Here is a 25413-nt window from a genome sequence, read left to right as displayed (position 1 = left end):
AAAAGGAAGAGGAAGCCGTCAGAAGTCGTCGTCTCTCAATCACTCACTCACCGAGGTTCTACCGTGTCTGCCGAAGGAACCTTGGAAAATGGCTGGGTGGATCTTTACATGGAGTGCCGGCGGGTGAAGCTCACAAGCTGCTTGGATCAGGGATCAATCCAACACCTTCACCGCCAACTACGGCAGCTCTGGAGAAGCCTAACTTCGAGGACAAGAGAACTCTTTCTGGTATTCATGATGATAAAGTTGTTAGTTTTCTCCTCTTTCTGTTACTCTCATATACTAAGTTTGACACGGGCCCACCGTCCCTCAAAGGTGTCATTACAAGAGGAGCGCGTTTAATTTCAGTATTCACCCCAAGATCCCATGAAAATTCGTATTCCGTCAGAAATCGGAGATCAGAATATCTCGCTAGATGCGCCTCTATTACAAGTTTAACGGTAAATGAATATTATTCAAGAAACAACTGTGTTATATGTTTTTAATAAAAAGCCTTCGCAATTAAACCACAACAAGAGTTCATAAAACTTATCCTTGATTATTTGAAAACCAGCCTGTCTCCCCCGCCTTCGGCGGTTGAGCCGGCTGGTATCTCCTCATTCACGTGGCCACCTTCTCTCAAACGTGCCCGCATGGCCGAGTGGGTTACACAGGTAGTTGGCCAGCGACGAAATACGGACCATATACGCGCCCGCGCGCGGACTCCAAAAGAATTAGCTAAGGACGAAATGTGTGCGTCATATACGGTCCGTTTCGAGTCCGCGCGCCGAAAAAGTCGCTCCTCTCCCTCCCACCGCCAGCCCCCTCCCTACTTTGCTCCCCGGTTCAGATCGTCATTTAACAAGGAAGATTAGTGATCAAATTACTATTTTATTTAAAGAAAAATAAAAGGAACATTAAAAATAATGAAAATAAGAAGAAAACATAGCAAATTAGACATAGAAATCACAAGTTTGTGGGGCAGTCGTGTCCTTGAAATCCATCGAAATCCAATTGTCGTAGAAGCAATTTTCAGTCGTTGATTTCCGTGTTTCTTTGTATTTCTGAAAAAAATCCATTAATTGCTGAATAAAAGATAATTATTCAGTTAACTTACTTTCGAAAATGGGTTCCTCCCCCGGACAAATACAGATGTCCTGCTTGAGAAGGAGTTCCGGCCAATTTTATCTAAGCTTCTCACTGAAAAATTTATTTTGAATAGAGAAAGCTGAATACTATCACAAACCTTTGAGGAAATCGATGAATTGGTTCCATTTCAGCTATCGCCGCTGTTTCTCTTTTTGGGATCATCGGACTGACTGAAAACATACTAATTTTTTGATCATTCACAGTTAAATGCAAGAATTTTTCACGAAAAAAATTAATTAAAAGAAATTTCAATATAAAAAACATAAAGAAAGGAGAAACTTCCGAAAAATAGATAAAGAAAAGTAAAACCTCCGTAAATGATTAAAAAAAAATCATTATCCGAGAGGAGTCCGAGAGCTTCGGAAGAGCTGCTGCAAGCGGCCGCCGCGGCCAGTCCATACGGACTATTTCGCCAATCCATATACGGTCCGCGCTGAGTCCGCGCGCGGACGCCTGCCGCCCACTTCCTCCTCTTTTCCCGAAGTCCACACTGCGTCCATCTACAGTCCGCAGCGGGTCATCTTTTCGCCGCGGACTCTATACGGACGGAAAATAGGACTGAATCCGCATGCGGACCACACGCCAACTACCTGTGTTAAAGCGGCGGTAGTTGTCCAAAGCACGTCAGTTCGGTTTTGCCCGTTGGCTCAGTTTCTCTTCTCTTTTCAAAACCGCTGCGGACAGTGCCTCAGACAAACAGACAAACACCACTTGTCTTTTATATATAAGAATGATATTAGAATTTACACGTTGATTTGAAAGTGACTGTAATTGTAAGTATTTTTAAGTATTTAAAAATAATTACTACTGAAATCCAAATGTTTAACCCTAAATGTTTTCCTTGTGAGAAAGAGCAATTACGCATGAAATACATTGGAAATTCATTTTTATTTCCGAATAAACAATAGTACCAACAAATTCATGAGTGATCAATAGAGAGACAGCTACTAAATCACCGGAGGCTTGCTGCAAAAAACAAAATTAATTTAATAAAAACAATCAACTTACCAAAAAATCTTCCCGATTTCCGACTTTTTTCCATCAAAATCACCACTGATGAATTCTTCGGAGTCTTTCGTATAATAACTAAGTCCGTGAGGATATTTGGTTACATACCATTTCTTGTTCTCACAAGACATTCCAAAAGAAGAAAATATATTCAGAGGTCCTCTTGGTACCCCAGTTTGGCGATTAATACTATCCACATACTATTAGTGAAATTGGAATTGAAACATAATTAGAATTGAACTCACTGCTATATTATCAGTATTACCATCAGGGCGAACGATTTCCGATGCACTAAAATAAAATCCGGCAAATGTGTTAATATCAGCATTACAAGTAATATTTCTAACGCAGCCAACTTTCTCAGTAATGGGTATATTAGCTCTATCTGAAATGAAATGAATCTATTTAATAATACCTATATTTATTGGGCTCATGAAAACCTGCATATTCATCCAACAAATCAATAATATCGGAGCACTCGCAATAATCTGCGCTCCTTTTCGATTTCAAACAGCAGTGACATTCTTGGAAATTCAAAATGCAAAATAAAGAAAGGATTATGAACCAGTTCATTTTTGATGAGAAGTGTTGACTTCTCTCCCTTTATATGCATTTTCGATTGATCGTTTGGTATCTTTATGATAATTAAGTGACAAGAATAATTTACATAGTTGATCAATTTATTTCCATGAAATTATATATAAAATCAAAAGTTCAAAAATCTTCTTAAAATTGATGTATATTTTTTGAGAATTCTTTTTTCTTGTAGATTTTTCAAATAAAAACAAAACTACTGAATTTTAAAACTACAGTATCCCAAGTTTTGAAATTTTGCAATTTTAAGTATGAGTCCCGTTGCTGTGTGGTGAGTTCAAATATAGATTAACAAATTGAAATGTTTAAATTACACTATTCATTGTCAATCAATTGTGATCACATCATGCTCCATCTGAGTCGATCCATAGCTTAATCGCATCCACGGACTCCTCTCGATCTCTTCGAGTGACAGTCTCTTATCCACATCAGCCGTCAGAATCTTCCGCAGTAGATCCAACAGCATCTTGTTCATCTTATTCCATGGTGACTTTTTCAAATCCGTTCCCTCTATCCAGCTGCGATACTCAGCACACTCCCTGGAAAATTAAAAAATACTTCTGAACGGAAACGTTTTAATTAGATAACTTACATATGCGGAGAATCCCATAACACTCCTTTAGTCAGGAGTACCATCAGGGTGACACCAGCGGACCAGACATCTAATGGAGGCCCTCTGTGCCATGGTTCGCAGACTTCTGGCGCCTCGAATTGAGAAGTCCCTCCTTCATAAACAAGCAGGATTTCCAGCCCCGATTGCATAAACGTCGTGGCTTGCCCGAAGTCGCAGATTTTGAGGATATCTGGAAAAATAGTTTGTTTATAGGGTTTTCCCATCTCTGAATTCACAGCTTACCTCCCGATCCAATCAATAAGTTTCTCGGCTTAATGTCCCTATGGACCACTCCCAGGCCATGAATAAATTTCAAGCCCGCTATCAACTGTTTGAAATACATTTGAGCCATTTCTGGACTCATGGGAATACACGGAGGAAGGCGTTCGGATAGAGTCCCGCAGTCCGCGAACTCCATAAACAGATAATAAAACATAGGAGTCTCTTGCATTTCGAAAATATGAATCACATTTATGTGACCATGTCTTGAGAGCTCCTTATGGATATTGTACTCCTTCTGGACGATGGATCTGTTTGATTCGGACACCAGTTGTAGTTTCGCGGCCACTCTGAAACCGGGAACAAGACGGCTTTCCATAAGATGGACCTCTCCAAAGCCTCCGTGTCCCAGCTTCGTAATCATCTGGTACGGGGTCGAACCGTTTTCATACTGAGCGAGGGCAGTTATCGATTGGGTGGATGACATTTTGGTGTGTGGATAGAACGGTTGTAAGGGGGGTAAATGAGGGGAGAGTGAGATAAGACAACTAGGATCATTCGGGGGAAAAATAATTATGTGAATAAAAAGATATTTGTTTAGAGTGCGAAGACAGTGCGCGACACAATGTCACAGTCATCTCAGATGCCCAAACCAGCTGTTCTCGCTCGAGGACCGTTATGCTCTTGGGAAAGAGTCAATAGATATGCCGCACAGGGTCATGTTTAGTCCATACGAATTCAAACTATTTTCCCGCGAAACCGGAAGACCAGTAAAGCGCGTTTGCGCACGACTTCGCAGACTTGCTATTTTTGATTAAACTTCGCTCAAAAATATCGAATTCATCAAAAAAGCAAAGTAAACTTGGATAGTGTTGAAAAGTATGTATCTTACAGAGAGCTTTTGAGTAAATAGAAACAGTATGCTGTATCGATTGTTCCGTTTAAAATATTTATTAATCTTCAAAATATTAATTTAAAATATTAAAAATTATAAGTCATTCAATTGTGATCACATCATACTCCACATCTTTGTTCAACCGGACCCATGGATTATTCTCGATTTCATCGAGTGTCAGCCGCTGATCCACGTCATCTGTGAGAATCTGTCGTAGTAGTTTAAACAACACACTGTTCATTCTCCGGAATGGATTGTACTTTGTTAGACTCTTCCCTGAAATCCACTTTCGATATTCCCGACAGTCTCTGAAAAAAAAAATAAATGAATAAGTAATGTTATAGTATTCTTGAAAACTTACACATCAGCCTTCTTCCACAAATACTCTCCAACCACCATAGTCATCAGTGTCACTCCTGCAGCCCACACATCCAGTGGTGGTCCTCTGTGTTCTGGGCCATAGTTCTCTGGAGCTGCGTACTCGACGGTGCCAACTTCTGGAGCAAGTAGAACCTCAATTCCGGTTCGGAGGTACTTTGTGGCATGTCCAAAGTCACAAATCTTGAGAATGTCTGAAAGAAGTTTACTGTGTTTCAAAAAAACAAATATATAAAAACGACTTACCACCATATCCAATTAACAGATTCTCCGGTTTAATATCGCGGTGAACCACACCTTGTCCATGGATAAACTTCAAGCCAGTTATTAGTTGCTTGAAATATTTTCGAGCCATCGGTGGTCTCATAGAAGAGTTCATCGGGATACGGTCAAAAAGGTCTCCACACTCGGCGTACTCCAAATATAGATAATGAAAGTCTGGAGACTTTCCCATTTCCAAAATTCTGATCACATTTTCATGTCCAACATCCGAGAGTTCTTTATGTATCAAGAACTCTTTATGGGCTTTCATTCTTTTTGATTTGGATATCATCTTTGCGGCAACTTTGATATCTGGGTTCACACGGTCCTCCATAAGGTAGACCTCTCCAAAAGAGCCAGAGCCTATCTTACGGACCATTTTGTAAGGAAGCAAAGATAGATCGAGTCGGGCGGAGGCACTGGTTGGAGGCATAGTTGTCGAGGTGTTGTGGGGAGAAAGAGAGGAGGAATGAGATGGAAGAATGAGAACAATATGGTGTGAGCGGAGGGAATGAGTGGTTGTGAGGAGACGCTGTGGGAAGACAATGTGAACGCGCGCGGGCAGATGTAACAGTTTACATTCGATCGATAGTTTTCTGGAATGGGAAATTCATGCGGGCGGCGCGCAGAATTGGGCGTGTCTCAGCCCCTCCCACTTTTGCATTTGGCCACACACACTCCGGTGCGCCGCAGAAGTAATCTGTAAAGAGACAAAACCAAGAAATAACTTATTATTTGTAGTAATTTTATGCATTTTTAGACATTTATTTTGAAAATTACAAATCATACAATAGCAAATATTATACCATCAATTTAGAACAAATTCAGAGTAAAAAATATGGAAGGAATCAATCACAAAAATTGTCAATTACTGAGTAAGACATTCACGTCGGTGCCGAAACCACATTCTCACTTGATCGTCAGTGAGTCCTGTTTTTCCAACGAGTGGCTTACGTTGTTCCTTATTTGGGTTTTGGTTTCTTTCAAATGCTCGATTCAAGACCGCTACCTGTCTGTCATCAAATCGGTTTCTTGGCCCCATCTGAAGATTATTCTATTTTATCAAGTGAAGTTCTTAAGAAAAACGTACTCCTCTATTTATCTTCCTTCCAGGATTCTTCTTCATATATCTGTGGTCGTTGAACCACCTTATCACCTGAAATTAATTAGTTTTTTGTGTCCAAACTAACTACTTATCAAAGATCACGGTACAACCGAGCCTGAATAGTTTCACCATATAGTGGGTACTCACCTGTTTTACCGTTAGTTTTGTCTTCTTGGCGATTCTTTCGTATTCTTCTTTACTGGGATACTCCTTTCTTTTGAACTCAACATTGAGCACTTTTTTCTGATTAACAAAAAAAAATATACGAGGTCCCGTAGTGTTCTTCTTCTTCAATTGAACATTCTTGTGTACAGTCTTGGGTATGACTGCTTTCTGAAAAAAACCAATAGAAATAAAATATGTTTCAACAGAACTAACCGCCGATCTCCTCTTCGTTTGCTTCTGTTCTGGCTTCTCGTCGCTGTCATCTTCCTCTTTCTCATCTTCATCATCTCCTTCTAATTCTTGCTCGCTGTCTGAATCCTCTCCGGAACTTTCTTCTCCCTCGTCGGTATCTGATTCTTCGTGTTTTTCTCTACTATCATTTGATAATTCTTCTTTATCTCTATTATCTCTCACCAAATCCAACTCCATATCCATGTCATCTTCACCACTGAGATCTCCATCATCAAAATCTACAAAATTCCGTTGTCTTCCTTCTCCTTCCTCAAAATCATCATAATCCATGTCCATATCATCATATCCGCGAAGTCCCCCATCATCGAAATCTTCCGGAATTCGTTGTTGCTCCACGTCCTCTTCGAATTCAACATCTTCGATTTTTGGAGAAACCGGACGCTCTCTTTCTCCACCTCTTTTTCTCTGATTATTTCTTACAACAGCCTCATCAACTCTCATTCCACCTGCATTCTCGTGTCTCCTTTCACCTCCTTCCACTTGTTCCTCTCCTTGAACATTGACGTTTTTCTCCATCTGACGAAGACCATTATCTGGCTCCTCTACTTCTTCTACTTTCACTTCTCTATCCTCAAAAACAATATCCTCGCCTCGTCTAGATACCCTTCCGTTAATGTCCGATATTTGTGGATTTGCCACTGGTTTGATATCTTCTTCCAATTCGTTTATTCCATCAACTTTCATTCCACTTCCATTCTCATGTCTCTTTTCACGTCCTTCCGCTCGTTTCTCTCCTTGAACATTCAGAAGAGATCCATCAACTGGCTCCGCTACTTCTTCTTCTTTCACTTCTCTGGCCTCAAAACCAATATCCTCGTCTCGCCTTGAAGCTCTTCCGTTAGTTTCTTGACTTTGTAGATTTCGCACTGGTTTGAAATTTCCTTCCAATTCTTTTATTCCAATACAACTCCATTTCTCGTCGCTCAGACAGAGAATCATTTCAACTTTTTTGTTCCTCCAAGTTGGCCTAAAAATGAAACGGTGTTATTTCTATTTCTATTTTTCAAGAAAACTATACCAGTAACTCTCCAAGTTGATATTTATCCAATCAGACCGAGCTTTTCCTTGGAATTTGACTACGTTTTTAACAAACTGAGTTATCGCTTGAAAACTCAAATCAACTTCGAAATAGTTTTGTGAATGGATCACATTCACTTTCATCTGAAAAATCATGTTAATTTATATTAATGTTCCTTAATCTCACCTTGCACGCTTCTGAACGTTCTTTCGACTTGGATTGGCATTTGTTGCATCTCGCGACTTCATTTTCTTTGGTCAGTTTTTTAATAACTGTTCCACACTTATTACACCTGAAAACATATAGTTTTCATTTATTTGAGTGCCTTGAAACATACTTAAGCGAAATGTCGATTCTCACATCGAGAATTTCCACAGGAACTAACATTTGATGTATCATGATGGAATGATGCTGATAGCTGAAAGTTAAAATTCAAAATTGAAATCAACACATTCCGTAAGTAATTCAGTAATTCAGTAATTAAGCTGGAAATCTATATAGAGAAATGAACAAAGACAAAAGAGGAAAATACGGGTACAACGAGTCGAACAATATTTGTAATGCATTACAACAAAAATATCGATTCGCAACGGAGCTCACTTTGCCAATCCGCAAAAACGCTGTTGTGTACTTTCGAATACATTATTGACGCACGTCAGTCTTCATTCAATTCGTGAGAACAAACGCAACGCAACGTCGCGTTGCGTGCGCGTCGCGGTAAGACAAGGGTGTGTTGGGTCGGGCGGTGGCACTGGTTGGAGGCATAGTTGTTGAGATGTTGTGGGAAGAAATAAAGAGTAATGAGATGTATCAATCCGAGGGAAGAATGAGAACAATATGCGGGGAGTGGAGGGAATGAGTGGTTATAACAATATGGACAGTCGAAGATAGTCCTACTATCGATTCATAATTACTGACCACTCTTCTGTATGGAGTAGATGGTTTATTTAGATAAGGTGTAGGTGTAAAAACCGTTTAGTGCGGAAAGGAAAACGGTGTGTGTCTTGTTGAATGAATATCCTGTATTTTGGGAAAACATATTTTTGAACTGCATCAGACTCCGAAAAAAAAAATGCAGTTCAATCCTATGCAGACTTGTTTGGATAATGTTAACAAATTCGAAAAAGATGTTACCAAAACCCCGACTTTTGAATTATGACGTTTTTGTCCGAAAGAAAACCGAAAGCATGAATATCAGAGGAAAGCGCAAATAGCATGAATCGGAATCGAAGCGAACCAAATTTCCTCTTCTGGGTTCAATAAATTCAAGGTAAATATTTTAAAGTTCTAATATGAGTATTGCTACGAAATCGGAAGATACGTTAACAGGTTTTGTGAGATTTGAGCTGCCTTTTTTTCAAGCGAATTTCGGAAAAATAAATTTTGCAGAAATACATGGAAAAATGGTATACAAGGACAGAAAATAGGCTGTTCTTCAGCCAAAAACTAATTTTATACTGCTTTTTGGCAATTTTATGATTTTCGTCTTGGAGTTTTTGAATATTTGCGAAAAAATCTAATTTCAACTTCCGACTTCCGTTTTCCAACTTCCGACTTCCGTTTTCCAACTTCCGACTTCCGGGTGTTTTTTCACTTCCGACTTCCGACTTCCGGATTAGAAATTCTCACTTCCATGCAACTCTGGTAAGGAGGTGTAAGTGTAAAGGCCGTTTAATGTGGAAAGGGGAACGATGCGTGTCTTTTTGAAAAATCTCCTGTATTCTGAGAAAACATTTTTTGAACGGCATCAGAGTCCGACGAAATGCGATCTAATCCTATGCGGAAAATGTTACCAATTTCGATGTAACCGAAACCCAGCCTATGGTGTTTTATAAGAATTTTTATCCGAAAGAAACCGAAATCGGCATGTATCTTAATTTAAAATTCAGGCGAACCAAAGTCACCTAGTCAATTAATTCACGGTAGCGATTTGAAAGGTCAATTGCGGTTTTCATCAGTTCGTTCTGATTTTTACCAGTTCTGATCAGAGTAATTCATATTCAAGGAAATTCTAACATGATCATTGCTAATCAATCGGAGGATTAGTCAACAGGTTTTGTGAGAGTTGAATTGCTTTTCTTTCAAGCGAAAAACATTTTTCTGAAAATCAGCCTACTAGTGTAAGTTGTTCTGTGGGTAAATTGATACTTCAATTATACCATTTATTGTTCTCATGTTAACAAAACAATTTCAACATTTTCAAAAGTATAATACAAAAAACATGTTAATGTTCGAAAAATCAAACGAAAATTCAGTTTAGTTATTTAGTAAGACGGTCACGTCGTGACCAAAACCAGCCTCTCACTTGATCATCAGTGAGTCCTGTTTTTGCGAGGAGTGGCTCACGTTGCTCCTTATTGGGATTTTGATTTACTTCGAATGCTCGATTCAAGATCTTTGTTTGGTTGTCATTATATCGATTTCTTGGCCCCATCTGAAGATTATTCTATTTTTATCAAGTGAAATGTTTAAGAAAACTCACTCCTCTATTTATCTTTTTTTCGGGATTCTTCTTTAGATATCTCTGGTCTCTGAACCACCTTCTCACCTGAAATTAACCTGTTTTTTCATGTTCAAACGTCCTACTTCTCAAAAATCAGATCACGCTACAACCGAGTATGAATAGTTTTACCATATAGTCGGTACTCACCTGTTTTACCGTTAATTGTACCTTTTTCCCGATTTCTTCGCATCGTTCTTTACTGGGATTCACTTTTCTTTTGAACTCATCATTGAGCACTTTTTTCTGATTAACAGAAAATTTTCTTCGAGGCTCCTTAGCCTTCTTCTTTTTCAACTGAACATTCTTAGGACCAGTCTTGAGTGTGACTGCTTTCTGAAAAAAAACCAATGAAAAACAAATATATTTCAACTGAACTAACCGCAGATCTCCTCTTCGTCTGCTTCTGTTCCGGCTCCTCATCGCTGTCGTCTTCCACTTCTTCCTCATCTTCATCATCTCCTTGTGATTCTTGCTCGCTGTCTGAATCTTCTCCGGAACGTGGATCGCACTCTTCTCCCTCGTCGCTATCGGATTCTTCGAGCTCATCTGTACTATCATGTGATCCTCCTTCCTTATCTCTATTATTTCTCCCCAAATCTAAGTCCATATCCATGTCATCTTCACCATCGAGATCTCTGTTTCCCAAATTTCTTTTTCTTCCTTCTCCTTCTTCTTCCTCAAAATCATCATAATCCATATCCATATCATCATATCCGCGGAGTCCCCCATCATCAAAATCTTCAGGAATTCTTCGATGCTCCGCGTCCTCTTCGAATTCAACATCTTCGATGTTTGGAGAAACCGGACGCTCTCTTTCTCCACCTCTTCTTCTCTGATTACTTCTTACAACAGCTTCATCAACTCTCATTCCATCTCCAATCTCATGTCTTTTCTCGCGTCCTTCCTCTCCTTGAACATTTGTGTTTTCCTCCATCTGACGAGGTCCATCAATTGGTTCCTCTACTTCTTCTACTTTCACTTCTCTATCCTCAAATCCAATATCCTCGCTTCGTCCGGAGATCCTTCCGTTAGCTTCCTGTATTTGTGGATTCGGCACTGGTTTGAAATCTTCTTCCAATTCCATTATTCCAATACAACTCCATTTTTCTTCTTTCAGACGAAGTACCAATTCTACTTTTTTGTCCCTCCAAGTTGGCCTAAAAATGAAACGGAGTTATTTCGATTTCTATTATTTAAGAAAACTATACCAGTAGTTGATGTTCATCCATTCAGAACGACTTTTTCCTTGGGATTTGACTAGATTTTTAACAAACTGAGTTATTGTTTGTGAATTCAATTCAACTTCGAAATAGTTTTGTGAATGGATCACATTCACCTTCATCTGAAAAATCATGTCAATTCCTATCAATATTCCTTAATCTCACCTTGCAAGCTTCTAAACACGCTTTAGTCTTGGATTGGCATTTGTTGCATCTCGCGACTTCTTTTTCTACCGTCAGTTTTCTTATAACTGATCCACACGTACGACACCTGCAAACATATGATGCTGATTTATTTAGGCACCTTTAAAGAAACATACTTAAACGACACGTCGATTTTCACATTGAGAATTTCCACCGGAACTGACACTTGATAAATCATGACGGAATGATGCTAATAGCTGAAAGTTAAAATTCAAAATTAAAATCAACACATTTCAATATTATAATAATCAAGCTGGGAATCTATATTGAAAAGTGAACAAAGACAAAAGAGGAAAAAACGGGTACACAACCAGTCGAACAATGTTTGTAATGCATTACAACGAAAATATCGACTCGCAACAGAGCTCACTTTGTCCAATCCGCAAAGACGCTGCAGTGTACTTTAGAATACATTATTGACGCACACGCCAGTCTTCACAGAGTGAGAACAGACGCAACGCAACGTCGCGATACGACAAGGGTTGATCGGGTCCGCCGGAGGTACTAGTGGGAGGAAACATGTCGAGATGTTGTGGGAAGAAAGAAGGAGTAATGAGATGTGTCAATCCGGGGATTGAGAACAATATGCGGGGAGTGGTTGTTCAGAGATGTTGTGTGAAGACAGTGTGAACGCGCGCAGACAGATGTGACAGTTTACAATCAATCGATAGTTTTCTAGAATGGGAAAGAAATGTGAATGCCTTCAATGCAACGTGCGGCGCGCAGAAATGGGCGTGTATCAGCTCCGCCCACTTTTGCAATTGACCGCACACTCTTTTGCGCCACAGTTGAGTACCGATTAAAAATCAAATACATACAACTATTTATCTTTAAAATCCAGCTGGAAGTAATCTGAAAAAAAACAAAACCGTGTGGCAGTGTTACCGACAGAAAGAACAGCTATAAAATACAATTCATATATAGTCAATTTATGCATTTTCAAAAGTTTATATTATGAATCACTACCCAAGATGATAATAACTTCTCACTTGATGGTCAGTGAGTACCGTTTCTGCAAGGAGTGGCTCGCGTTGCTCCTTATTGAGATTCTGATTTACAGTGATAACTCTATTTGAGGTGTGTGCCCTTCGATACTTCAAAAGGTCCGTCGGAGGGCAATTCTATAAGAGGGGCACTTTAATAAGAGGGATCACCTCTATTTTTCGCCGACTAATTCGCCCGACCTCGGTACCCTACAAACTCTTGAATTTTATTGATTTCAATAGTTTTTTATGACAAATTCACAAAACATTTACACTAAAAACGGAGACAATCTTGAATTTTTATAGCAAACCAAGTTTATAACAAGAAAAAAAAACAGTTCGGAGTCAGTTATGGGGTTATTCAGGTCATGTAAAAATGTTTTTAAATACATTTTTCCTTATTCACGAACGTCGAGAAACTATTTTCCACAAATCTCAGATTACCGTTGGTCTTACAGCGTTTTCCCCTTTTTTGCATTTTTCGACATGCGCATCTAGAAAACTGTTTTAGAAAAGGGGGAGAAACGTAGAAAAATGGGAGAAAAATATGTTTAAAAATACGTTTTTTTTACCGTTCGTTAATAAGGTAAAATATGTATTAAAACACATTTCTACACGACCTAAATAACGTCATTAATGATGATGTTTTAAAAAATAGTACAAACCGCCGGAGGGCAGCTGTATTTGAGGAGCACCACAATAAGAGGGGATGCATCTATTGTTCAAAGAGTTGTTTGTAGAGCACCACGATTTGAAGGCCACATCAATTAAACTTTTTACGGTATCTTTGGTTGTCGAACCATCTTGTCACCTGAAATTGACTAGTTTTTTCATGTTCAAAGTTTTTGAACTTCAAACGCCCTAATTCTCAAAAATCAAATCACGCTACAACCGAGCATGAATAGAATTTCACTATTTAGTCGGTACTTACCTGTCTTACAGTTAATCCTATCTCCTTGGCGATTCTCTCGTACTGTTCTTTACTGTGATGTGCTTTTCTTTTGAACTCATCATTAAGTCGTTCTTTCTGCTCAACAGAGAAAAATTCTCTTTGAGGTTTTGTACCGTTCTTCGATCGAACATTGTTGGGTACAGTCTTGGGAATGACGGCTTTCTGAAAAAAAAACCAATGGGAATCAAGTATACTTTAACTGAACTAACCGCAGATCTCCTCTTCGTTTGCTTCTGTTCTGGCTCCTCATCGCTTTCTTCTTCTTCCTCATCTTCATCATCTCCTTCTGATTCTTGCTCGCTGTCTGAATCCTCTCCGGAACTTGGATCGCATTCTTCTCCCTCGTCGCTATCTGATTCTTCGTGTTTTTCTCTACTATCATTTGATAATTCTTCTTCATCTCTATTATCTCTCCCCAAATCTAAGTCCATATCCATGTCATCTTCACCATTGACATCACCGTTTCCCAAATTTCTTTCTCTTCCTTCTCCTTCGCCTGCCGCGAAATCATCATAATCCATATCCATTTCATCATATCCGCGGAGTCCCCCATCATCGAAATCTTCCGGAATTCGTCGATGCTCCACGTTCTCTTCGAATTCAACATCTTCGATTTTTGGTGAAACCGGACGCTCTCTTTCTCCATTTCGTCTTCTCTGATTACTTCTTACAACAGCTTCATCAACTCTCATGTCATTTCCATTCTTATGTCTTTCACGTCCTTCCGCTCGTTCCTCTCCTTGAACATTTGTGTTTTCCTCCATCAGACGAGGTCCACCATCTGGCTCCTCTACTTCTTCTACTTTCACCTCTCTATTCTCAAAATCAATATCCTCGCTTCGTCCAGAAATCCATCCGTTAGCTTCCTGCATTTGTGGATTCGGCACTGGTTTGAGATCTTCTTCCAATTCATTTATTCCAATACAACTCCATTTCGTCTCACTCAGACGAAGTACCAATTCTACTTTTTTGTTCCTCCAAGTTGGCCTAAAAATGAAACGGAATTATTTCGATTCCTATTTTTGAGAAAACTATACCAGTAGTTGATGTTCATCCATTCATACCGACTTCTTCCTTGGGATTTGACTAGATTTTTAACAAACTGAGTTATTGTTTGTGAACTCAATTCAACTTCGAAATAGTTTTGTGAATGGATCACATTCACCTTCATCTGAAAAATCATGTCATTTCACATCTTTCACATATGTTCCTTAATCTCACTTTGCAAGTTTCTAAACAAACTTTCAACTGTGATTGGCATTTGTTGCATCTCGCGACTTCTTTTTCTACCGTCAGTTTTCTAATAACTGATCCACACGTACGACACCTGCAAACATATGATTCTGACTTTTTTAGGCAGCTTTGATGAAACATACTTAAGCGACACGTCGATTTTCACATCGAGGATTTCCACCGGAACTGTCATTTGACGAATCATGACGTAATGATGCTGATAGCTGAAAGTTTAAAATTAAAATCAACACATTCCAGTTTTACAGTTATTAAAATGAGGGGAGAAAGAGTAATGAGATGTGTCAATCCGAGGGAAGAATGAGAACAATATGTTGCGAGTGGAGGGAATGAGTGGTTGTAACAATATGGACAGTCGAATGTACTCCTACTATCGATTCATAATTACTGGCCACTCTTCTGTATGGAATAGATGGTCTATTTAGACAAAGTGTAGGTGTAAAGACCGTTTTGTGTGGAAGGGGGAACAATGTGTGTTTTATTGAATGAATCTCCTGTATTCTGGGAAAACATATTTTTGAACTGCATCAGAGTCCGAGAAAATGTAGTCTAATCCTATGCAGACTTGTTTGGATAATGTTAACAAATTCGAAAAAGATGTTACCAAAACCCCGGTTTTTGAATTATGGTGTTTTTATCCGAAAAAAAATCGAAACATGAATTTCAGAGGAAAGCGCAAATAGCATGAATCGGAATCGAAGCACACAGCACGAGGAATGCGTAAACCATTTTCAGTGAAGTTGGTGCGCGTTTGCATCATACTGTAATTTTACAACTGAGAGACGAAAATGTCGCCGGTTCGCATCGTTTTACTCAAAATTAGGTAATTTTTGCAAGATTTGCACACCATCAGATTGTAGAGAATGTCTTTCTCTACGAAAATATATAAAATTTATTGCTGAACATTGCGTATTCAATGAGATCAACTCGTTTTCGTGTATTTGTGGATGTGGCACTGGTTTGATATCTCTCTACAATTTTTTTACTCTAATACAACTCCATTTTTCATCTTTCAGACAAGGAACCATTTCTTGTTCTTCCAAGTGGGCCTAAAAATAAAAAGGTGTTATTTCGATTTCTATTTTTAAGAAAACTAAACCTATTAATGAATCTCCCTTTTTATTCGTTAAAATTTCATTCAAATTTGTACAAAGATTAATAACTCAATTTCTCATTTCAGATTCTGAAGCCATACTCACTGTCACTCACCAAAAAGAAGATGTTATGCATTTTTTTGTGTGTTGAAAGTGTATATTTTTCCTTTTCTGATGAATTCGCGCGAAATTTAATCAGAAAAGTGAGAAAAAAGGGAGAAAGACCAGCTTAATTCAAAAAGTTGACTTCCTATTGTTCGTCCACGTTTTAAACACGCGACTTGGCTGAGCGCCGACTCAATTGGCGTTTGTGATATTGTGTACGCAGCCTGTTGCTGTAACATTTTATTTGATAGTGATTATATAATTTATTGTCCCCAAATAACAAAATCATTTTTAATAAATGCTCAAGACGTGTTTAGATTTTACAGTTTGAAATTTCTGTTCAACTAGAAATTATTTAGAAATACGGTAACGTTGGGTCCGAAACCAGCATCTCACTTGATCGTCAGTGAGTCCTGTTTCGGCAAGGACTGGCTTTCGTTGCTTTTTATTGGGATGTTGGTTTCTTTCGAATGCTCGATTCATTGCCGCTATCTGTCTATCATCAAATCGTTTTCTTGATTTTGGTTTTTCGATGATCTAAAGATTATTCTATTTTTATCCAGTGATGTGTTCCAGAAAAACTCACTCCTCTTTTTTTCATCAGATATCTTTCGTGTTTAAACCACCTTGTCACCTGAAAGTAACTCGCTTTTTTATGTAAACTTTCTACGTCTCAAAAATGAAATCAAAGCTCACCCGAGCCTGAATAGAATTTTACCATAATGGATGTACTCACCTGTTCTACCGTTAAGCTTGTCTTCTTGGCAATTCTTTCGTATTCTTCTTTACTGGGATACTCCTTTCTTTTGAACTCAACATTGAGCACTTTTTTCTGATTAACAAAAAAAAATATACGAGGTCCCGTAGTGTTCTCCTTCTTCATTTGAACATTCCTGTGTACAGTCTTGGGTATGACTGCTTTCTGAAAAAAACCACTCAAAATAAAATATCTCTCAACTGAACTAACCACAGATCTCCTCTTCGTTTGCTTCTGTTCTGGCTCCTCATCGCTTTCCTCTTCTTCCTCATCTTCACTGTCTCCTTCTGATTCTTGATCACTGTCTGAATCATCGCCGGAACTTTCTTCTCCCTCGTGGCTATCGGATTCTTCGAGCTCTTCTCTACTTGCATTTGAATGGTCTTCCACATTCCTGATTCTTGTCCCCAAATCTAAATCCATATCCATGTCATCTTCACCACTGAGATCTCCATCATCAAAATCTACAAAATTCCGTTGTCTTCCTTCTCCTTCCTCAATATCATCGTAATCCATGTCCATATCATCATATCCGCGGAGTCCCCCATCATCGAAATCTTCCGGAATTCGTCGATGCTCCACGTCCTCTTCGAGTTCAACATCTTCGATTTTTGGAGAAACCGGACGCTCTCTTTCTCCACCTTTACTTCTTTGATTATTTCTCACAACAGCTTCATCAACTCTCATTCCACTTCCATTCTCATGTATTTTCTCCCGTCCTTCCGCTTGTTCCTCTCCTTGAACATTTGTGTTTTCCTCCATCTGACGAAGTCCACCATCTGGCTCCTCTACTTCTTCTACTTTCACCTCTCTATCCTCAAAACCAATATCCTCGCTTTGTCCGAAAATCCTTCCGTCAGTGCCCTGCATTTGTGGATTCGGCACTGGTTTGAGATCTTCTTCCAATTCCATTATTCCAATACAACTCCATTTCGTCTCACTCAGACGAAGTACCATGTCCACTTTTTTGTTATTCCACGTCGGCCTAAAAATGAAACGGAGTTATTTCGATTTCTATTATTTGACTATACCAGTAGTTGATGTTCATCCATTCAGACCGACTTTTTCCTTGGGATTTGACTAGATTTTTTACAAACTGAGTTATTGTTTGTGAACTCAATTCAACTTCGAAATAGTTTTGTGAATGGATCACATTCACCTTCATCTGAAAAATCATGTCAATTTATATCAATGTTCCTTAATCTCACCTTGCAACTGTCTAAACATGCTTTAGTCTTAGATTGGCATTTATTGCACCTCGCGGCTTCTTTTTCTACCGTCAGTTTTCTTATAACTGATCCACACATACGGCACCTGCAAAAATACGATTCTGACTTTTTTAGGCAGCTTTGATGAAACATACTTAAGCGAAACGTCGATTTTCACATCGAGGATTTCCACAGGAACTGTCATTTGACGAATCATGACGGAATGAGGATGAGAGCTGAAAGTTTAGATTCAAAATTAAAATCAACACATTCCAATTTTACAGTAATTAAGCTGGAAATCTATATTGAACAACAATGTTGGTAATGCATTATAATGAAAATATCGATTCGCAAGGAGCTCACTTTGCCATTCCGCAAAAACGCTGTTGTGTATTTTCGAATACATTATTGACGCACGTCAGTATTCACAGCGTAAGAATAGACGCAATGCAACGTCGCGTTGCGTGCGCATCGCGATAAGACAAGGGTTGATCGTGTCGGCCGGAGGCACTAGTGGGAGGCATACATGTCGAGATGCTGTGGGAAGAAAGAGGGAGTAATGAGATGTAATGGAAGAATGAGAACAATATGATGTGAGTGGAAGGAATGAGTGGTTGTTCAGAGACGTTGTGAGAAGACAGCGTGAACGCGCGCGGACAGATATGACAGCCTTGCGGAAATTGGCGTGTCTCAGCCCCGCCCACTTTTACAATTGGCCGCACACTCTCTTGCGCCACAGTAGAGTACCGACTAAAAATAAAATACAACTACATATTTATCTTTAAAATCCAGATGGAAGTTTATGGGTCCGTCGGAGGACAACTCTATAAGAGGATCACTTCAAATAGAGGATCACCTCTATTTTTCACCGACAAATTCGCCCGGACTCCATACCCAAGTAACTCTTGAATTTTATTGATTTCAATAGTTATTTTATTCCGAATTCATTGAACTTTTACTTAAAAAACGGAGAAAATCTTGAATTTTTATAGAAAACTACGTTTTTAACAGCAAAAATGCTGAAATAATAATGTGAGAGAACTGCTTGGAAAAGTTTGTTGCAGTATTCTGAATATGATACAAAAAAATTTTGTGAAACCGTTCAATTTTGACGATTTTCGAGAAATTGGGTCTCGACACGAAAATGGCTACAGTAAGTCAAAAACTACCGTAACTCAAAAAATAATATTTTTTCGAACTCCTCATAAAATTTGGATTCTAGACATATATACATTCATGGGGTTTCCTCTACTTTGAAAATCTCGAAAAAAGACGCATGTGATATTCCATCACTTGGGTCTCGCCACGATCGACACGTCATCTAACTCCGCCCACCTTTTGCCACAGTTTTTCTTGAATTTTTTGCCTTTTTTAGAGTTTATCGATTTTTTCTCATCAGTATTTTATCCGATCTTACCGAAACAAAATCTTGTCTAGACGTAATTTTTACGCTGCGTCGTTTAAGCGCATTTCCAGAGCTCTATTTTTTCACCTTTGTGAGATAAAAATTAAAATAAACGAAAAAACTTCATAATTTTTCAAATTTCCAACTTTGAGACCTGAATTTTTTCGGCACGCCTCATAAATGGCTAAAATTATAACTATATTGCGGGAAACTGCATATCAACAGTTTTCTGGAATTCTAGAAAGACTTGGATTCGGCCTAATAATTTAGCACTAAGTCCGCAAACACGCGTCGGTAAAAAATGTCGGAACTTTTTTGTCGCGACAATATTCCCGTTTATTTCGCTGTTATCCACATTTTTTTAAACAACTTTTCGTTTAGTTCATATTTTAATACCTTATTGATGGACTGAAAACAAGGGACGCGAGGAATGTAAGAAAACAAAACAAAAAGTTTGGCCAGCACTGACCACTTTGGAATTTCAAATTGTTTCGGGCAGAAAATGTGGGACCTGGGAATTTTCTTCGTAGCTTGTGAGTATTATCATATTAATATTCCAATTTTTAAACACGGTTTGGATTTTATTTTCAAATTCTTTCGATTCGCTCTATACCTTCTCCTTTTTCCTATCTCTTATTTGTTTTCTTACTTCTTTCTCTCTCTTTCTCTTTTCTCTGGGAAAATTATAATTTTTTAGAATCAATTTTCAGATCCTTCTCAGTCCTCAGCGTTTTGTAATGTCTTCTTCTCCACCACCAGCCTCTCCGCCTCCAACCGATTCCACCGCCGCACCGGCTCCGCCTTCATCCACCGGAACATCTTCCAATCCGTCCAAACTTCTTCCACTGCCACCAGTACGCTCTGCGGAATACATTCCAGACAAGGCTGAGTACGAAACCGAAGAAGAAGAACTCGTCAACTTGGGAGTGTTCGAGTTTAGAGGAGCATCGTGTAGGGAAAAATCGCAGTTTCTGACACTACAAAAATTCTTGTTTTCAGACCGAATCAAGAAGATGCTCGGCGAAGGTACATATGGAAAAGTCGCTCTCGTTGCCGCGGAGGTGAACCCTGTCTTTGTGGCAAAAACTAATTAGATTTTTCAGAGTCGAAAGCTGTTTGCCGCCAAGTTCTTTGTCAAAGACAATAAGGACGCTGAAGACAACGATGAATCGATAGGAGTCGAGGAGCGTGTAAGTTGAGATATTTTACAAGAAGTCATTTGAGATTATACTAAAACATGTCAAGTCTAGAAATTTGGATTCAAGTGTCAAAAAATCTCAAAAATTCAAGACTAAAACAGTCTTCGTTCAATTTTTTTAATCGTTTTTGTGTGTTTTTCATAGGGTTTTTAAAACATTAGTAACTCATAAAACTATGCAAATTTAATTTCTAATACAGTCATTATTTTTTGAGAACCTCTTTCCATTTTCTTAAAAATTTTTAGAGTAGCTGAGAAAAAAGAATACTACTTCTCTTACAGTACCTTTTGAATCATTTAGTTTGTTTCAAACTAATTTTTAAAGTTTCATTCCGACTCCTTTCCGACTCAGACTCAACTCCCTGGAAATAATAATATTTGAGATGCATTTTTTCAATTTGGTAGTACCAATGAATGTTGAAATGATCTTCGTCGAAACTGACTTCTTTGAAATCTTCAATATTCATAACAGCTTCGACAACATGTTTCATTACAAAAATGTTCATCGAAGTCTCCATTTTTGGTGAGTGACAATGAGTATGGATTCTGAAAAAAATAAATAGAGCTATCCAAGTAACTGGGTATCAGCGTTTTGCCAAAACTTTTAACGAATAAAGGGAGATTAAGCAACAGATAGTGCAATTAATTAGATATAATTATAAGAAAACTAAAAATGGAGTACGAGACTCCGATATCACACATCTTCGCTATGTTTGGCGCTAGCATTTTTAAATAATAAGAAATAGAGTTTTTAAAATACGTTTTTCAAAAAAAAAATCATTGATAAAATGAAAAACTCAAAGCGAAAAAATAAGTTTTTAGTGGGAGAAAAGCCGATTTCCAACTTCAAAAATTAATTACAGTACCCTCTCGTAAATCTACATTCAAGGCGCACGACTCAATATTGTCCGTGGGTCCCGCAACTGTTATAACTTTAATTAAATTTTTTTTTCTTTGAGAAAAATCGCGTTTTCAGCTCAAAATCAATGATGAATCAGCATTTTTTACTTTTTAAAAGTAGAAATAGTATTAATAGTGATTTTAAAATACTTTTTTCACAGAAATGACGACAGTCGACTTGGTGCTCCTGTCCGGTTCCTACCGGTTTTATCTCTAAAAAGTCCATAAAGTCATCTCAAGTTTTAGACTTGCCTTCGTTTAGACTTGCCTAGTTTTAGACTTGTGTGTGAGAAACAAGAAATTAAAAGACTTCAGTTATTTTTTGATTTTACACTTTTATATAGCTACTGTCTATTTCTGACCGTTGGAGAAGTCCCGGCAGCGAGCTTTCAATCTGATCGTTATAAAGCAATGACTGCTGGAAAGGACGGGATATGGAGACACTTCGATTTTTAAGGATCATCAGAGTATCCTGAATGCGAACATTTCACTCTCGGGGGACGGCTACATCATCAAGGCCATGTTGGCACTATCTCCGACCGCGTTGCAACAATGAACGGAGTGAACTCATTGTGGAAGTTTAATGGTCAAGGCAGACCACGGAAGTGGTAAGAACTGCCAAAAACAACATAAAATTAGCAAACTGTTCTTAAAGCTGGGAATACACCGACAAGGAGTGGTTTTTGGGGTTGCTCCACGGTGACAACTCAGAGAACACATTTGCTATTCACGGGTCCTACATAAACGCGCAGGTAAATTAGCAAATAGGAAAGTGAACAAAACTCAGAAAGAAATTTGCAGACCATCATTACCAGCACGACAAACCTGCCTGACCACAAAAACAACTTCTTCCACAAATATGGGACAAAAGACGAAACAGGCCACTTTTGTTTTGATGAACTTGACAACAGAATATTTGCGACCGGATGTATTATAAATCCGGCATTGCGATTCAATCAGCCGAATTCAAGTAAGTTTCGAACATATGGCCAGAACACTTATTTTTTTTCAGAGTAGCAGATTATGCAGGATGTAGAACAGAAGGAGCAAGAGAAGATTAGACTGCGATGGGAACGAAACGTTAAGCAAAACGAAGGGATCAATGTTTTTGACGCCCATCTTAGCGAAAAAAGCGATACTCTCGGAGCTGGAACGTTTGGAACTGTATTCAAAGCAGTTTCCAAAAAATCGAGTTTGCGATAAAGGTAAAAAATAATCCGTAGGAAAAATAATAATCTTGTTTTTATCAGGTGATGACGAATCGGTGCAGTGTTTTTACCGAAAAATTCGTGACAGAACGTGAATTATTGATACAGCGAGAGATGTCGCACAGAAACGTTGTACCCATGTACGCAGCCTTCAAAACTAAAATATCAGACTTTGGAATCGCCACAGACTAAAGGTACATAATTCTTTCAATTTCATATTTTCACTTCTGAGTTTCAGAGACGGCACTTTCTGTGGAAGTCCGGGTTACATTGCACCGGAAGTCATTTCCCGACAGAAACAAACCCCAGCACTCGATTGTTTCTCTCTTGGAGTGATTCTACTTAAATGCAGCACTGGAAAAAAGCCATTCGAGTTACCTGACGGTCACATTTCCGACGAAGTTGTTAGCAAGTGCAAATATTTGGCTCCTGTCTCGATGAATTCGAGCATCAGAGAAGTAACATCAAAATTGATTAAAAAATCACCGAATGCCCGCTTGACAGCCGTTGAGGTGTGTATTTAGAAGTTTACTCGTTGAAACCCAAATTTTCAGGAGCTGTACAGCCAATTGGTCACAGACCATCAACGTCAGCGACATTATGCACTCCAAAAGATTGTCAGAGACAACGATTTGTAATACAGCGAAAATTTTTTCACTAGCCTCAATCTTTCGTTGACTTCCCGGTTTTTTTACTCTGTACTATCGATCCTTCAAATTATTTCCCCACACCTCTAGTTTATGACACTTGTTCAACTTATACTACAATACACCCTAAAGTATTCTCTGTAAATGTATAGTGTCATTTATCACCGACTGTTACATGGAACTTGAACGTTCTCTCATTTGATAAATGTATTCTTGTGCACTTTTCTGTATTCTTGTGCACTTTTCTGTATTCTTGTGCACTTTTCTGTATTCTTGTGCACTTTTCTGTGTGTGTCTCGGCCCCCGCCCATTTTTACTCTTTTGCGTCACAGTAGAGTACCGACTAAAAATCAAATACAACTATTTATCTTAAAATCCAGATGGAAGCAATTCATAGAACAGTTACGGTAAAAACGGAGAAAATCTTGAATTTTTATAGCAAACAAGTCTATAACAACAAAAATGATGAAACAGTAATGGTAGAGTAATGGTAGACAGTTCGGAGTGAGTTAGTGAAGATATTAGAGGAAAGTGTAAGCGCACATCAAATGAATTGTTTTCGGTATCTTTGGTTTTTGAACCACTTTGTCACCTGAAATTAATTTGTTTTTTTGTGTGTAAACGCCCTACTTCTCAAAAATCAAATCACGGTACAACCAGGCCTGAATAGAATTGTATCATATAGTGAGTACTCACCTGTTTTACCGTTAGTTTTGTCTTCTTGGCGATTTTTTCAAGTTGTTCTTGACTAGGATACTCTGTTCTTTCGAACTCGTCGTTGAGCCTTTTTTTCTGCTCAACAGAGAAATATTCTCTTAGAAGTTCCGTATAGTTCTTCTTCTTCTTCTTCTTCTTCGATGTGACTGCTTTCTGAAATATAACCAATGAAAATCAAGTATATTTCAACTGAACTAACCACAGATCTCCTCTTCGTTCGCTTCTGTTCTGGCTCCTCATCTCTGTCGTCTTCTCGTCCCTTTTCATCATTTGCTTTTGATTCTTGCTCACTGTCTGAATCATCACCAGGACTTTCTTCTCTCTCATCGTTATCGAATTCCTTGAGTTCTTCCTCATCTCTATTATCTCTCCCGATATCCAAATCCATATCCATATTGTCTCCACGACTGAGATCTCCATCATCAAAGTTTTCCCTATGTCTTCTGTCTCTTTCCTCCTCAAAAACATCATAATCCATGTTCATTTCATCATATCCGCGGAGTCCCCCATCATCGAAATCTTCAGGAATTCTTCTATGCTCCACCTCCTCCTCGAAATCACCATCTTCGAGTTTTGGTAAAACAACATGCTCTCTTTCTCCTCCTCTACTTCTCTGATTTCTTCGTACAACAGCTTCATCAACTCTCAAGCCACCTCCAATCTCATGTCTTTTCTCACGTCCTTCCGCTTGTTCTTCTCCTTGAACATTGACATTTCCCTTCATCTGACGAGGACCATCATCTGGCTCCTCTACTTCTTCTACTTTCACCTCTCTATTCTCAAAAACAATATCCTCGCCTTGTCTAGAAACTCTTCCGTTAATGTCCGGTATTTGTGGATTTGCCACTGGTTTGAGATCTTCTTCCAATTCGTTTATTCCATCAACTCTCAGGCCACCACCATGCTCGTGTCTCTTTTCACGTCCTTCCGCTCGTTTCTCTCCTTGAACAATCTTAAGAGGTCCATCAACTGGCTCCGCTACTTCTTCTTCTTTCACTTCTCTGGCCTCAAAACCAATATCCTCGTCTCGTCTTGAAGCTCTTCCGTTAGTTTCTTGACTTTGTGGATTTCGCAAATGTTCGAAATCTTCTTCCAATTCTTTTATTCCAATACAACACCATTTCTCGTCGCTCAGACAGAGAATCATTTCAACTTTTTTGTTCCTCCAAGTTGGCCTAAAAATGAAACGGTGTTATTTCTATTTCTTTTTTTTTTAGAAAACTATACCAGTAACTCTCCAAGTTGATATTTATCCAATCAGACCGAGCTTTTCCTTGGAATTTGACTACGTTTTTAACAAACTGAGTTATCGCTTGAAAACTCAAAGCAACTTCGAAATAGTTTTGTGAATGGATAACATTCACTTTCATCTGAAAATTCATGTTAATTTATATTAATGATCCTTAATCTCACCTTGCACGCTTC

The 25413-nt window shown here is 38.6% G+C and overlaps 9 protein-coding genes across 9 annotated transcripts; 3 read left to right on the top strand and 6 right to left on the bottom strand.

Moving 5' to 3' along the window:
- Positions 1–2075: 2075 nt before the first annotated feature.
- GCK72_007518 (uncharacterized protein) lies at positions 2076–2709 on the bottom strand (the record flags this gene model as incomplete). Its single annotated transcript, XM_003100123.2, has 4 exons — positions 2076–2094; positions 2137–2336; positions 2382–2521; positions 2577–2709. The coding sequence occupies 4 exons, from the start codon at positions 2707–2709 to the stop codon at positions 2076–2078; spliced, it is 492 nt and encodes a 163-aa protein (XP_003100171.2).
- Positions 2710–3055: 346 nt separating this feature from the next.
- On the bottom strand, positions 3056–4049 carry GCK72_007517 (uncharacterized protein; the record flags this gene model as incomplete). The annotated part of the gene is made up of 3 exons (XM_003100031.2): positions 3056–3269; positions 3323–3533; positions 3587–4049. 3 exons carry the CDS (start codon positions 4047–4049, stop codon positions 3056–3058), a joined length of 888 nt encoding a protein of 295 aa, XP_003100079.2.
- Positions 4050–4557: 508 nt separating this feature from the next.
- GCK72_007516 (uncharacterized protein) lies at positions 4558–5529 on the bottom strand (the record flags this gene model as incomplete). The annotated part of the gene is made up of 3 exons (XM_003100004.2): positions 4558–4765; positions 4819–5029; positions 5082–5529. 3 exons carry the CDS (start codon positions 5527–5529, stop codon positions 4558–4560), a joined length of 867 nt encoding a protein of 288 aa, XP_003100052.2.
- Positions 5530–5964: 435 nt separating this feature from the next.
- Positions 5965–8035, bottom strand: GCK72_007515 (uncharacterized protein; the record flags this gene model as incomplete). The annotated part of the gene is made up of 7 exons (XM_053726270.1): positions 5965–6138; positions 6187–6252; positions 6349–6534; positions 6580–7585; positions 7637–7779; positions 7823–7928; positions 7974–8035. 7 exons carry the CDS (start codon positions 8033–8035, stop codon positions 5965–5967), a joined length of 1743 nt encoding a protein of 580 aa, XP_053590464.1.
- A 1861-nt stretch (positions 8036–9896) lies between these two features.
- Positions 9897–11741, bottom strand: GCK72_007514 (uncharacterized protein; the record flags this gene model as incomplete). The annotated part of the gene is made up of 7 exons (XM_053726269.1): positions 9897–10070; positions 10119–10184; positions 10308–10472; positions 10519–11296; positions 11348–11481; positions 11525–11630; positions 11680–11741. 7 exons carry the CDS (start codon positions 11739–11741, stop codon positions 9897–9899), a joined length of 1485 nt encoding a protein of 494 aa, XP_053590463.1.
- A 1568-nt stretch (positions 11742–13309) lies between these two features.
- Positions 13310–18130, bottom strand: GCK72_007513 (uncharacterized protein; the record flags this gene model as incomplete). The annotated part of the gene is made up of 13 exons (XM_053726268.1): positions 13310–13357; positions 13478–13660; positions 13708–14485; positions 14536–14669; positions 14720–14825; positions 14875–14948; positions 16345–16485; positions 16535–16582; positions 16685–16870; positions 16916–17690; positions 17737–17870; positions 17914–18019; positions 18069–18130. The coding sequence occupies 13 exons, from the start codon at positions 18128–18130 to the stop codon at positions 13310–13312; spliced, it is 2775 nt and encodes a 924-aa protein (XP_053590462.1).
- A 1925-nt stretch (positions 18131–20055) lies between these two features.
- Positions 20056–20517, top strand: GCK72_007512 (uncharacterized protein; the record flags this gene model as incomplete). The annotated part of the gene is made up of 3 exons (XM_053726267.1): positions 20056–20269; positions 20318–20379; positions 20422–20517. The coding sequence occupies 3 exons, from the start codon at positions 20056–20058 to the stop codon at positions 20515–20517; spliced, it is 372 nt and encodes a 123-aa protein (XP_053590461.1).
- Positions 20518–21014: 497 nt separating this feature from the next.
- Positions 21015–22433, top strand: GCK72_007511 (uncharacterized protein; the record flags this gene model as incomplete). The annotated part of the gene is made up of 5 exons (XM_053726266.1): positions 21015–21039; positions 21874–22024; positions 22072–22168; positions 22218–22386; positions 22429–22433. The coding sequence occupies 5 exons, from the start codon at positions 21015–21017 to the stop codon at positions 22431–22433; spliced, it is 447 nt and encodes a 148-aa protein (XP_053590460.1).
- Positions 22434–22738: 305 nt separating this feature from the next.
- On the top strand, positions 22739–23262 carry GCK72_007510 (uncharacterized protein; the record flags this gene model as incomplete). Its single annotated transcript, XM_053726265.1, has 3 exons — positions 22739–22764; positions 22863–23136; positions 23179–23262. 3 exons carry the CDS (start codon positions 22739–22741, stop codon positions 23260–23262), a joined length of 384 nt encoding a protein of 127 aa, XP_053590459.1.
- Between the last annotated feature and the right edge of the window lie 2151 nt (positions 23263–25413).

Source organism: Caenorhabditis remanei, chromosome II, assembly GCF_010183535.1.
Source record: "Caenorhabditis remanei strain PX506 chromosome II, whole genome shotgun sequence".
NCBI lineage: Eukaryota > Metazoa > Nematoda > Chromadorea > Rhabditida > Rhabditidae > Caenorhabditis > Caenorhabditis remanei.
This window is presented reverse-complemented; position numbering and strand designations above follow the sequence as displayed.